Here is a 15106-nt window from a genome sequence, read left to right as displayed (position 1 = left end):
GACAATGCATTATGGCATAAGAGAAGGTGAAAAGAGTTTGGTCAGAGCCCAATTTAGGCATATAGCGAGGAGCGGGGCCTGAACCCAATTTCAAGGCTAAAGCAGCTTACAAAACGGAGGACGTACAGGCAAACAAACGACTTGCATTGGAAATAAAGAGTATGTAAAGGCAAAACTTCATTTTTACTTTTGGATAGAGTGGAGAAGGGTTAGGCCCCTGGGGAAAAACTTTTCCCTCCATTTCTTCTGGTGGCCATCGTCATGGAGAAAGAAAGTGATGGGAAATCCAAACTTTTTTCAGTTGTCACCAGAGCAAAAGGAAGGTAAACCATCCAATGGGGACAAATGTTGCGTCTTAGAGGAGACTCTCACTTTAAGAGAGGTTTCCTTTTACACAGTAGAGGAAGTGAAGGGAAATCACCGCATCAGGACACAGAAAAAAAAAAAATAACTGACAGGGGTTTTAATCCTTTCCTATCCAAAACTACAAAATAATAGTTTTGACTATACATGCACACACAATTTCAGCAAGCAGAGGCTCTTATAATGTAGGTTTCATTTGTACCTGGATTCAAGGGAAGGCCTGTCAGGATAGAAATATGGAAGCTGCCAATGAGGATTTGTTTTTGCACATGCGGGTTCCAAGGCTGTCATTCTGATCCTTTCTTACCAAGCCACTGATGCAGCTCGTGTATATATATCCTGACATGTTCCATTTAAAGACTACATCCTCAGCTGGGATGCAAGCCAATAAATGAAGAGATCCGTAAAACACCAGCAGTTACCTAGCACAAAATAGAACATGTATTATGGAACAAATATACGGAGGGGGAACAGCATTTGAAATTCTTGGACAAACAAACAAAGAGGACTACTATAAGAGTTCCACCTCTATTTATACCATAGCGACTCTTCTATTCCACCATCTACCAATACAATTGCACTGACTCGGTAAACCATGAAGGAAATTTGCAAAGGATCGACACATCATGGTATTGCTTCATCGGCCTAGCCAAACACAAAATGAAAAAAAGAAATACTAACAGCTAACCATAATAAACACATCTATGTGCTGTGACTTTTGATAACATAATAAGCAAAAAACACACGCAAAAAAGAAAAAGAAAAAAAAAAAAGTATCTGACGTAATATCCTCTAAACAAATGGCTTTGCGGATGTCACCGTTTCCAGCAAAAGAAAAAAAAAAAAAAAAAGATTCAAAATATTTTTGTGAATGATACAAACACATGATTTGGTGTAATATAAATGTAACATTTGAAACGCAGTGTCAGTGAACGGGGTTATAATCCGTGTTCACTGTACCACTGCTGCGCTCCCATCCGCTTGCTTGATTAGCCGCACCGCTGCTACAATATCAAGTGTCTTATGTGGCGTTGGCTTGGCTCTTCGACAGATACCAAAATCGCGGCAGGGACAGTCCTCTAAGAGATAACACGATTGGCTCAGTCAGATTTGTCCTTCTTTTTTCCAGAGACTTTACTGGAGACTGCTGATCCTACGGCGGCCACGCTGCCGGTGACCACTGACACGCCGCCTTTCACGATGCCTACGCCTATACTGGGTACCGATGTGACAGCTGTTTTGGTCACCTCGTAGCTTTTGCCTCCGATCCAGGCGACTCCGCCAATGGTGGCGCCAACTGCTCCTTTGGTGATGCTAAAGATGCCCCCTGTTACGCGAGAGATCATTCCAGGCTGTTGCTGAGGGTGGTCCTTGACAGAGTCTGGGAAGAAATTCAGAAAACGTTATTAGCATGCGTCTCAGAGAAATCTTCAGATGAGCAGAGAATAACCAACATCCAGTTAAAAACCAATGCAAGATTAAAGGGAACCTATCAAGAATAAATGTCAGACGCCACTGTTGACTCCTTTTGAAAATGCTGGTTCCCTGGCTGTCATTCTGAAACTTCGACTTTAAAATGTTATCCAAGTCACTGACCCACATCAATTAGAGAAATCACAAGAGCTGACACTTTGGTCAGACACAATCAGGTCTCTAGCATCTTCAGGAGGTTTTCAATGGCAGTCTCTATATTTCTCATAATACAGTCACCTGCTCAGTTTTATTGTTAGGGCACATCTTCAAGGAGTCACCATTTTCTTACACCCTAAAAAGGAACTGAAAAAAGGCAAGCAGAAGGCAAATGACTAGTCACCAGTAGGGATGAGCTCAGGTTTGACTGTCCGTGCCGGCCCAATCAGCCGCAGTTGTGGCATTCCCTAGCCCGCATGTAAAAAAGAGGGGCAGGATGATGGTGACATAAACCCTATATGGCCAAATTAGGTCAATGACATTAGCAAGGAACGTCCTGGATGCAGCTGACTGGGCCAGCACTGACAGCTCCCTTTTGTGTCTAGACCGAACCCAAACTCATCCCTAGTCACCAGGGTTGCCTGCAGTCTCCCTTCAGCTGATCCTTACCCATTACCGACTTGCCGTGCCTTTCTGCAGCTCCTAGCCACCACCAGAGGGAGTGGAAAGGATGTGGAAGGAAAGACGACAAGCAATAGACTTCATCATGGGATAAAGAGCAGTTTGGTTCAGGGAATTGGAGCAAAAACAATAGGTGCACTTTGTTTTAAAGAGACCCTGTCACTAACTTAAAAAACAAAATGCAGGTAAAAGCACAGAAACAAAAACAAGTATTTTAAATGTTTCCTTGCAGAATTTTACATTTATTTATTCACCTGCAATGTGCATTTAAACTTGTTAGAAAATGTGTCCACTCCAGAAGAGACCCAAGAAATCCCTAGCACAGCTCCCTGCCTCCTTGCATGTCATCACCCTCTCTTCGGATAATGTCTAATTACTCAATGATGTACCAGCTCCTCTGCCCTTCCCTTCCCCTCCCTACATAATCTTTTATGTAGCACCTGAAGGAGCATTGAAGTGGAATACTATGGAGTGTCACGTAAAAGGGACACTAAACCCAGGAGTTAAATCTTAAAATACATTCAAGTACCTGAACTATTACCAAAATTGTATCCGATTTGTGTATCACTCGGCTGTAGATCCTCAAATCATCTCTGAATTGGTGCCGACACTGTCCTTTCCTCTGGAGGTGGCTACTTCTGTTCTCCATGGTCCCTGTGTGCGCTGTAAAGTCACTCCTGTGATGTACTGCAATCTCAAGTTTAGTTTACTAATTTGTATTGAGATTGTAATCCATCGCAGGAGCGAGCTTGGAGCGGTGAATACTTTACAACACACACAGGGACCATGGGGAACAGTAGCCAACCCCCAGAAGGAAGGACAGTGTCAGCGCCAAGTCAGAGATGATTTGAAGATCTGCAGCCGAGTGATACACAAATAAGATACATTTTTGTTAATGGTGAAGGCACTTGAATGCATTTTTAAGAATTCCAGAGTTTAGGGTCACTTTAAGTAGCAGCTTTGAGAGTGCCGAGGTTGCCAACATCATATTCAAGATAGCATCGCCTAGTAGCAGACTTTTGGATGTCTACACAAGGGAGTATCTTACAGGTAAATAACATTCATAAAAGACTTTAAATGCACATATATCTTTTTCTTGAAATGTTTGATGGCAGGGTCTCTTTGAAGTGCTCTTATCTTGGTCTTCCGATTTCCCTTTGTGCATTGCTTGTCTCCTGCTGCGAGATGCACTATGCATGAAATACACTGACCCAAAAGGTACTGTGCTTGCCTACAGCCACAACACTATACACAGGGCTAGTTCTGTTAGTATAAACCATCCAAGGTCAGCAATAGGATGTACAAGAATGGGCAGGGCTGCAAAAGACATATTGCATATGTAACAGATGGAAAGTTTGAAAAATATGAATTTCACTTTCCAATTCTTTTAAAACGGAAAGTAAAGTCTTTGAAAGGCATTTGCCGTGACACTGTACAACACCTGTTCTGTTTACTATGACACCTTCGTGCAACCCATTCTTCACCCTGAGCTCTGACAGCAAACACGACACGTTCATATTCTATGCAGTTCTCACCTCTCAACAAATCAAACCCTGCCCGGCTTAACGTCTGTGCAAACCCCAGCACCCCTCAAAAGTAGGTCTTCACCTGTCACATCAATGAAGCAAACTCAGCGCCGCTCACCACACTGATCTGTGATATGGAGAATGTGTGAAAGGAAATGTCTGCTGCACCAGTTCCATCATCTGCCCGAGAACAGCTTCATATATTGAAAGCTAGATGTATATTGAAAGCTAGATGTGTGGACATCACTCTGGTGCAGTTTTCATTTACAGTTATTGATTCGCCACCAGCAAATATTAAGTGAGAACCACAATGACTGCTTTATAAATATGTCCCTATGTGTTATGTAGACTATTCTCCCTGTATGTATCCATCTTCCAATACGGGCACTGACAGCCCAGTGCAGACCTGTTCAGTTCAATTGTTTATTTTGGATACAGTAGGTAATGGATAGGACGGCTGTCATTTTTTTCTTTTCTTTACAGCCTGTGACCAATTGTGGGAGTGTCACTTCCTGTCATGGAGATGCAACAGGAAGTGAGAGGAAATCTCTCTAAAAAGGGAGGGAAAGTTCCCGCTTAGACAGTTGTCACTAAAATAGATGATCCCATTGCGAGATTTCCTTTCACCACTGGTGATAACTGTCTCACACATGTACACCTGCAGTATGGATCTTAAAGAACTCTGGGGAAAATTATTCTTAACCCCTGGAGTGGGGCTACCTCTGCACTGCAAGGGTTAAGTGCTCATTTTAGTCTAGGGAGGAAAATAACAAAGTTATACTCGCCTGATCCTCCGAGCTGGCTTGCTCTTAGACCGGTCCCTGGAGCCTCTCTTCCCCTCTGCTGCAGCGGTCTGAGGTCCCATAAATCATCACGTTCAATACACAGTGTATAGAACATGAGGATGCTGAGGGAGATCCCATCACTACAGCATAGGAGTAGACAGACAGGAGGGTGTGCTATCACAGCATGCAGGATCGGGTGAGTACACCTTAGTTATTTTCCTCCCTAGACCAAAACGAGCACTTAAACCCTTGCAGTGCAGAGGGCTACCACAAGGGTTAATGATAATTTTCCCAGAATTCTGCTTTCAGCAAGGTTGCCTCGGCCAGTCTCATAAGATTTGACATAATTACCGGGCTGTTTACGGTTCTTGCTGGAGAGTGAATTATACCCACTCCCCACTATCACTACTCATGTCACCTATGAGAGTGACACTCCAGCACACACTCCCCAATGTCACCTATGAGAGTGACATTACCAGCACACACGCCTCACTCCAATGTCAGAGCCATCAATGAGAAGCCTACATTGTGCATTGTGTCTGCCCAAGCATTCTATTCAATTTATATCCAGTGTGGTAGACCACTGCACTAAATAGTTGTTGGCCAAACTGAAGGACATTGTTCAGCCGGATGAAAGCGACGCTAAACTCAGGAATTAAATCTTAAAAATACATTTTGGTACCTTAACTATTAACAAAAATGTATCTTATTTCTATATCACTCAGCTGTAGATCCTCAAATCATCTCTGAATTGGTGCTGACACTGTCCTTCCTTCTGGAGGGTGGCTACTTTTGTTCCCCATTGTCCCTGTGTTTGTGGTAAATCACCATTCCAAGCTCGCTCCTGTGATGGACTACAATCTAATGTTTAGTTTGCTCATTTGTACTGAGATTGTAGTCCATCACAGGAGTGAGCTTGGAGTGGTGGCTACTTTACAACAAACACTGTGACCATGGGGAGCAAACATAGCCATCCTCTAGAAGGAAGTACAGTGTCAGCACCAATTCAGAGATGATTTGATGATTTACAGCCGAGTGATACACAAATAAAATGCCTTTTTGTTAGCAGTTAAGGTACTTTAATGTATTTTTAAGATTTAACTCCTGAGTTTAGTGTCACTTACACACTCACTCACCTTTATTTCCATACAATTCTATTCGATTCTACAGTAAACATTATAAAATCAGATTCTAACGTGTGGCCAGTTCTCCTAATCCTTACCTTAACTGCTACATACAGATCCTTAGGCCTTGTTCACACAGAAAGCGTGTGCGTTCCAGAGCGGTAGCTGCTGGAACGCACCGTGATCGCTAAGAAACTTCTCTGCGAGGTGGGGCGGGAGGGGGCGTGGCGGTGCATTGAATTCAATGGCACTGCTTCCACGCCCCTTCCGCCCGCAGTGCGATCAGACGCGTGGCACTGCAAAACGCAAGAAATAGGGCTTGCTCTATTTTTTGCGTTTGCCGAGGAACGCAACCCTGCAAAAAAAGTTTTGCCACGCGTCCGATCGCACTGCGGGCGGGGGGGGTTGGGGGGGGGTGGGTGCGTGTGTGTGTGTGGGGAAGAGGTGCCAGAACGCGGGGGGAAGTTTCTTAGCGATCGCGGTGCGTTCCACCAGCTACCGCTCTGGAACGCAGACGCTTTCGGTGTGAACAAGCCCTAAAAGTCCAAAGTGATTTAACATCAAAATTCCAAAATGACTCTTTTGGGAATAGGCAACCATTTTACTAGTCCACTTTAATGAAATGAACAATAGTTCAGTAGATAAGTCATAGGCTCACACACAATGTCACTGCAGCGGACAGTACTGTACATTCCAGCACCCGAAATAGCTCTGTCATCACTATTGCCATCACACCTGATATGTGGCATGAGAAGATATCCTCAGCTGGTCAACAGGACAATGATGTAAACACAGACTATTTTCATATTGCAGACTTGTGACACGGGGTCAGACATGCAATCATAAGATTCTCTGATGGAGAAAGCTTTATCACCACGCACAAACTTAAGAGGAACCTGTCAGAGTAGACATATGGGAACTGCCTGTTGCTGAAGCAATCCAAGGGTCCCAGATCATCTTCAGGCCTGCCAACTGCCTGACCACACAATCCCCCATCTTCTGATTGTGCGGTGTGTAAGGTCTGGCAACTGTTCCCTACACAGCTAAAAAAAGAAAAGAACCGAAATAAAGGTAAAAGTGTACCAAGAGCTGTGGTGGAAATTAAAGTGTCAGGGTGCTGTGTCCTGCTAGGGAAACCCAGCCTCTCTATTTTTCCTTGGGACCATTGTCAGCAGGGAAGGAAGTGATGGGAAATATGTGGAAACGTGTGGGGCAGCACAGTGGTGTAGTGGTTAGCACTTCTGTCTTGCAGCACTGTGGGACCAGAGTTCAAATCCCGGCCATGCATGTTCTCCCTGTGCTTGTGTGGGTTTCCTCCGTGTACCCCAGTTTCCTCCCACACGCCAAAGACATGCTGGAAGGTTAATTGGCTCTGGCTAAATCAGCCCTGTGTGCATAGAGACCTTAGGTTGTAAGCTCCTTGAGGGCAGGGACTGATGTGAAAAAGTGTACTGTGTAAAGCACTGTGTAAATGTGCAGCGCTATATAAACACCTTGAATACATAAATACAGAACTTAAGGTTAGCAGTGGAAAAAGAGATGAGGGGACACGTGTTCCAGTGACAACTAAGAGGGGATTTCTGCTTACTTTGGGGAGATTTTTTCCCACTTCCAGTCTAGTCTCTGAAGAAAAATTTCCCATTGAAGGAAATAAAAAAAAAAACCTGAAACCAATGATTTAACCATTTCCTCTATTTAAAATGAAGAAAACAAAAACCAAAACATTCTGGCTGTAGATATACTGTGCTTCCATCTGCTGGCCCCTAAATCACTACAGGACACAGAAGGACCTGAATGGTATCAGACGCCCTAGACTCACAGGAAGTGGGTTCCTAGGCATCATCACTCGCCCTGGTCCCCAACACCAGTTATTTCAGTGATGGCTGTGACATAGAAAAGAGCGTTGAGGGAGCACAGGCGAGGAGAGTTTAGGGGGTCAGGGGGGCCTTTGCAAACACACTGTCATTTTGTTCCACATGGATAAGGTGACAGTGTTTCTTTAAGGTCCCCTGGTTGCAGGTTCACAGAGCAGCAAGTCAGCGGGAAACGTTTTTTTTCTTATTTTACACGTGCGAGGTAACTTTTTAATATATCACATGTAGGAGTACTGCTGTAAAGTGTATCTATAAATTAAAAAAACATTTTTAATAATTTGGATAGGGTAGGGAAGGTGTTAAAACCCAGATTGTTTTTGTCACTTGTGACCAGCTGAGGAGATCTCTCTCCAATTCCCGTCCTGAAGATGAATCAGGAAGTGGAACTGATTCAAAAGTGAATGTAAAGTGATTCACACTTATGTACAACCTCAGACTAAACCGTGGTGGTAACCCCCCCCCCCCTCCCCATCACAGACAACTTGTTAAACCGCAAGTCATTTCACTCCCATCATGATAACACAGACTAAATTGGAAAAGGACAATCCCTTCGAGTGAAAACCACAATTACCCTCTGGTGCCTCCTCCCGTAGATAAGCAGGAACCTCTTCTTCTGATTGCTGTGTCTGATTCATGGTGCCTGCAACACAAACACAGTTCTGGTAATTATACACAGCGATCAATCATCCAGCAGAATTATATATAGAACTTTTCACATTCTTCCGACCGTTCCAGGCCGCACAGCAACATTATGTCACGTATTGCAACGATGTGAAGACATATTCTGCTAGCACAGAGCTGCCCCCAGAGACCGGGCCAGAACACAGCCTGTATTCTTCTGCTGTACAGTGCGGAGGGAAAACAACATCAGTAACTATTTACAGCAATCTACGTTTCAGCAAATCAGATGATTTGGTTTTTTAATCGAAACCCTTGCCTAAAAGTCATTTTTGTTGTGCCTTTTACACCTTTATATGTTGTTCTATACTTTGATTACTGCGTTTCATACAGAAGTGCTACCTCTAGTGGTCAGATGTATATCAGGCAAAGTACAAAGTGAAAGTGTCTCTGCAAGCACCCCAATAAGCCCCCTGCCCTACTTTCCCCATACTAACCTGCATGTCCGCTCCTTCCAACACTACCCAACGCTTTCAGGTAGGGCTGCAGCTAATCACTATTTTCATAATCGATTATTTTATCGATTGATAAGAAAAATGAAATAAACACCATCCCTAATTTAAAATAAAAACACACAAATGCAGTGTTACTAATGTGGGGGAAATTGGGACATTTTATTTATAACATATTTTGGTTCAATCAAATATTGTCTAACATCCTGCATTTATCTTATGTGATGACCCCCCAAGAATGCCTCTTCAAAACCATTTACAGTACAATGAAATTGGTTCCTGTGCACAATAGCTATTGTTTTAGAAGAATGGTAAACAACACATGTTCGTCACCTCTGCAAATACCATCAGAAAGAAGATTTACACTTCAAAAAGGACATAGCCAGGTTCCCACACAACCCAGACCCTATACATGCTGTATTAGGACCATAGCCAGCCAGAGCAATGTAGATTCCAATGCTCTCCATGTAACGCATGTAAAATAAATACATTGACTTTTTAATATAGCCTCAACAGTCAACATTATTGAAACTCCTGAGTTTGGGTTTCCATGACACTAAAAGTTTACTTCAGAATAAAACTGCATTCACATTTTGTCAAACCCCAGCCTAAACCGGGGGGGTAAACCCCCCCCCCCTCCCCATCACAGACAACTTGTTAAACCGCAAGTCATTTCACTCCCATCATGATAACACAGACTAAATTGGAAAAGGACAATCCCTTCGAGTGAAAACCACAATTACCCTCTGGTGCCTCCTCCCGTAGATAAGCAGGAACCTCTTCTTCTGATTGCTGTGTCTGATTCATGGTGCCTGCAACACAAACACAGTTCTGGTAATTATACACAGCGATCAATCATCCAGCAGAATTATATATAGAACTTTTCACATTCTTCCGACCGTTCCAGGCCGCACAGCAACATTATGTCACGTATTGCAACGATGTGAAGACATATTCTGCTAGCACAGAGCTGACCCCAGAGACCGGGCCAGAACACAGCCTGTATTCTTCTGCTGTACAGTGCGGAGGGAAAACAACATCAGTAACTATTTACAGCAATCTACGTTTCAGCAAATCAGATGATTTGGTTTTTTAATCGAAACCCTTGCCTAAAAGTCATTTTTGTTGTGCCTTTTACACCTTTATATGTTGTTCTATACTTTGATTACTGCGTTTCATACAGAAGTGCTACCTCTAGTGGTCAGATGTATATCAGGCAAAGTACAAAGTGAAAGTGTCTCTGCAAGCACCCCAATAAGCCCCCTGCCCTACTTTCCCCATACTAACCTGCATGTCCGCTCCTTCCAACACTACCCAACGCTTTCAGGTAGGGCTGCAGCTAATCACTATTTTCATAATCGATTATTTTATCGATTGATAAGAAAAATGAAATAAACACCATCCCTAATTTAAAATAAAAACACACAAATGCAGTGTTACTAATGTGGGGGAAATTGGGACATTTTATTTATAACATATTTTGGTTCAATCAAATATTGTCTAACATCCTGCATTTATCTTATGTGATGACCCCCCAAGAATGCCTCTTCAAAACCATTTACAGTACAATGAAATTGGTTCCTGTGCACAATAGCTATTGTTTTAGAAGAATGGTAAACAACACATGTTCGTCACCTCTGCAAATACCATCAGAAAGAAGATTTACACTTCAAAAAGGACATAGCCAGGTTCCCACACAACCCAGACCCTATACATGCTGTATTAGGACCATAGCCAGCCAGAGCAATGTAGATTCCAATGCTCTCCATGTAACGCATGTAAAATAAATACATTGACTTTTTAATATAGCCTCAACAGTCAACATTATTGAAACTCCTGAGTTTGGGTTTCCATGACACTAAAAGTTTACTTCAGAATAAAACTGCATTCACAATTTTTTGCAATTGCACAGGAACGCACAGCATTGTGGCACCGTGCGTTCCAGTGCGGGTGATCACATCGAGGGTGGGAGGCGCATTTAGCGTGCCATTGAAATGAATGGCACCACCCGTAGCAGAATTTGTTGGGCTGAAACCAAAGATGACTTTTTTCCCCACCTTATATAAAACATTTTTTAAATAATTGTATTGTAAGCACATGACGCTTGGATAGCTTTAGCCGGGGAATGACAGCTGCCAGTGGCAAGATTCCGCAGACGGCAGCTGAATGTAAATACAGCAGGTAGTGGGGCTGGTGCAATAGCCAGCCTGCTATTGGCCATTTCAAATTGCAATAGGAGACTGGCTATTGCACCCACCCACTGCTTGCTGTGCCCTGCTCCCAGGATGGAGGAGAGAGCTAGGGGATCCAGCCAACTAATCGATAATGAAAAATAGTTAACAACTATCCTCATTATCGATTAGTTGGTTGCAGCCCTACTTTTGGGTATGGAGGAACATGTGACCTCCTCTTGTGTCACAGTGCCCAGGCCTAGCAGCCAATCGCTTGCCCCAAGCACTATCACATGACCAAAGGAGTAGCGTCATCACTCCCCCTGGTCCATAACACTAGTGTTTTCAGTGTCGACTGTAACGATAGAGCACAGACAAAGCGAGTTTTAAGGGGTCATGGGGGGCGTTTGCAAAGACACTGTCATTTTGTTCTGCATGGATAAAGGTGACAGTGCTTCTTTAAGATCCCCTGCTCACCTAATAGCCATTATAAATGGCAACTCTTCTAGTGATACACAATACTTATTGCAATGGCAATCATATAGAGGTCCTCAAAATGATATATGCCCCCATTCACTTAATCAATATAAATTGCCAATGCTATTTCTACCTGCATGAATTGTGTGTAGCCAGGTATAGCTCTGGGTCCCCACACACTTCTGGGCCCCACAGCAGTCGCCTGGCCTGACTAGGGTTATGGCCTTTGTTACTAGTATTCATAGTTAAACAATACAATAAAAGATACAGTACATATCTGCCATAGATGCACATTTCCCCGTGTTTTGTCTTTTCAAAAACACTGCAAACACAGAAAAATGACTGCTGATCTGCTAACCTACTTTCCAAGCTGACAACACAGTGAGAGGAATTTATGAAAACTGGAGCAGACAAAATCTGGAGCAGAAACCCATGGCAACCAATCAGCAACTCTTTTATTTGCAGAGCTTAACTGAACAAACTGAAGAGAGATGTTGACTGGTTGCCCAAGGCAACTACGCCAGATTTTGTCTGCTCCAGTTTTGAAAAATCCCCCCCAGTGTCTTCACTGCACTGAAATCCCAATCAGCGTTATTAGCCCTGCCTGAAGTCCACCATGATAGACTACAGAACACCTCCCCTGATGTTATGGAGATGTTCTGTTGCCCACACGATGAGAATTGGGCAGGGCTGGGCTTACAAATCAGGAGTCAGCTTGAAAAGGGAAGTTAGCAGCTGAATGGATCTGACAGATGGAGATTAGAATGGATGATTGTCAGTTTAGCAGAGTAAATAGAGGAAGGCTGGTTACGATTTAGGATGTCGTTTTACAGATTAGGCTCGTGTGGTGGTTCGGGGAATGGAGAGCCTGCTGAAGTTATGAAGTTTAGGCACCTAGTCCTTAGACCTCCGGAGCCCAGGGACGAAGAGGCTACGGATCCAGTCTAGCAGCCCAAGAATGGGGTAAGTATGTCTGCTTTATTTGAGCCCCCCCCCCCACCCAAAACGAGCGCTTAAACCTTGCAATGCGGGGGTAGCCCCACTGCAAGGGTAAGATTTAGGGGGTAGCCCCACTGCAAGGGTAAGATTTAGGGGGTAGCCCCACTGCAAGGGTAAGATTTAGGGGGTAGCCCCACTGCAAGGGTAAGATTGCCCAGAATGCTTTCAAACTAAACTCAAGAAATAACTCAAATAAAAAAAATGCAGTTTTGTGCCCTAGGATAATGAAAAGTATTTTTTAAATGCTAGTCCTGCTAAGGACTTGATTTCAGCCTATTGCTGTTGCCTGCCTCAAACTGGGAGAGAACAAAGGGGGAGGAACAAGACCTGTAAGTGTTACCTAACTGCAGAAGAGAAAAGTCAGGTCTCCTTCCCTGCCAGACAGAGCTGTGCAAAAGACTTGTGTAAATCTCAGGACTGGATGGACAGAAATACAAATCCTTTGGCAGGTAAAATAGTTCCCGTATATACATTTCATCTCGTCATTTGCCTGGAGCTCAGCTTTAGGACCAGAAGGTTCATGCTAAGAGCAGGTATTGGCTAATCCAGCACGGCGAGACATTTCTGGAACTGAACATGACAAAGAATGACTTGAGGGGCTGTTTTCACATGCCACATAGAAGTAAACAGATTGTTCAGCGAGGTTCCCAGCTACGCCGCAATCACCATCAGCTCATGTCACAACTTGTCTGGAAGCCTCTGGGGCCATCCTACTGAGACAGGAGCTACATGACTGTCTTCAAGTTACAGGCCACTAAAGCATGATGGGTAGAGTAGTTCAGAGAGATCCAGAAAAGTCAAGCTCTAGCAAGCTGTAATTGTGAATGTTACCCTGGCTTCTACTACCCGGGAGACAGTGCATCCGTATTATGCAGTAATAAAATAAAATAAAAGTGACACACACACACACTTTAGCTATAATTTGGCGCTGAAGTTGCTAGAGGGCCAGACCATTATAAATAGGGAAGCAGGTTGTTTACCACGACAGTAGAAGTGATTTTGTTCTGAAGATATGGGTAAACAACGAGATTTATCAGCCTTTGAACGTGGGATGATTGTTGGCGCTCGGAGCCATGGAGCGAGTATCAGCAAAACAGCAGAATTCATTAAACGTTCAAGAGCAGCTGTTGTTAAAGTGTTTAAAGGCTGGACTGTCAGCCAAAAATCTGGGTCTGAACGTGCGAATTGTGGCCGTCAGCGACTAGTCAATGTTAGGGCAGAACGGAGAGTGACAAGACTGGTACAAGACAACAGAAGGGCAACAGTGAAGTGTCAGATTCCTTGCATCACATATCAACATCTCGTGGAGTCATCTCGTGGCCCAACAAAGTACTGATGGGGTGGTCATAATAATCTGACCACTCAGTAATCTCTCTTTTTTTTTTCCTTTCTCTCTCTCTCTCTCTCTCTCTATCGAATCGTGTACACACAAACTTTAACAGACCACCTCAAGGGCTCATTCACACCTCATCCATCCTGCTTTGCGGCCCCTGAACGCACTGGATCGCTTAAACATAGTCTCCCACGTTCTAGCGCATGCACTATGTTTGCGATCACACTGGAACGCAGGGCATTGCTGTAACACACGTTCTGGTGCTGGCAGGAGGCTACAGCACGCCCCCCTCCCACCCCAGAATGCGGGAGGCTTTGTTATTTGCGATCCAGTGCATTCAGGGCACGGAACCGTACCAGAACGCACTGGATGGGGTGCGAAGAGACTCTTAAGGTGAGGTGGTCTGCCCTTAGGACCGTTCACACCCAACGTTAGTCATACAATATCGTGCAATTAATGCACGCTATGGCAACATGTACCTAGCGTATGTTACCATACAGCACGTGTTTTGCGATTCATTTGCGAGGCACCCCAATGCACCTCCCTGCCCCAGTGCACTGCAATTCAGAGCAATGTGCGTCCCCGAAATGTCATTTGGTTTGTGTTAATGTCAGCATGTGTCAAAAACAAAACAAAAAACGTGTTACTTTACTGTTGGGAGTGCCGGTGATACTTCTTTTCATTGCTCTTAACGCGGCGCCATCCGCTCATCACTGCAGCACTCACCATTGTTCCATTTGGGAACCTATGGTCAGGAGTATGATGGGATATACATGGCGGAAAAAAGTGGTACGCGCAATACTTTATCTCCACCACAGTTTCTCTGGGAATCATGCCTGTGGCTGTGAGAGTCTTGCAATGCCTCATGGGACGTGTAGTTCCATAACAGCTGAAAGGCCGAGTTTGTCCATTCCTGCTTTAATATTAATGAATCACTGACCCAAAACAAATATACAGACTGGAAATTCGGACTTCACTCAGACTTCCTTAATTGCATGCTTCTGGTTCAGTCGTCAGGGGCAGTTAAGCAACTAGCATTTCCAGAAAGATCACAGCAATGGTAGCCTCTATATTTATATATCAAAGGCCGAAACTGTTTTGTTTTTTCATTCTGAGATACAGAAATGCGCAGGGCAAAAAAAAAAGAAGACAGCTGAAAATGCTGCATGAGCTACTTTTCTGCGTTTGTCGTGCATGTAGCTGCCAATTGTTTGAATAGGCCGACGCATAGTA

The 15106-nt window shown here is 43.9% G+C and overlaps 1 protein-coding gene across 2 annotated transcripts in view; it reads right to left on the bottom strand.

The window, feature by feature from the left end:
* Nucleotides 1-726: 726 nt before the first annotated feature.
* TMEM263 (transmembrane protein 263) overlaps nt 727-15106 on the bottom strand; it is a 22973-nt gene continuing 8593 nt past the window's right edge. The window contains exons 2-3 of one of the 2 annotated variants that reach the window (XM_018557840.1): nt 9637-9705; nt 727-1744 (exon numbers count right to left, since the gene is read on the bottom strand). In XM_018557840.1, the coding sequence (XP_018413342.1) occupies nt 1464-1744; nt 9637-9700 (345 nt within the window). In that variant the 5' untranslated portion in view covers nt 9701-9705 and the 3' untranslated portion in view covers nt 727-1463. Of the gene's footprint in view, nt 1745-8334; nt 8433-9636; nt 9706-15106 lie in introns of those variants that run through there. The other variant, XM_018557847.1, reaches the window with a different exon arrangement.

Source organism: Nanorana parkeri, unplaced genomic scaffold (genome assembly GCF_000935625.1).
Source record: "Nanorana parkeri isolate BGI_ZX_2015 unplaced genomic scaffold, ASM93562v1 scaffold14, whole genome shotgun sequence".
NCBI lineage: Eukaryota > Metazoa > Chordata > Amphibia > Anura > Dicroglossidae > Nanorana > Nanorana parkeri.
The sequence above is the reverse complement of the archived record's forward strand: the minus strand, read 5'-3'. Positions and strand labels throughout refer to the sequence as shown.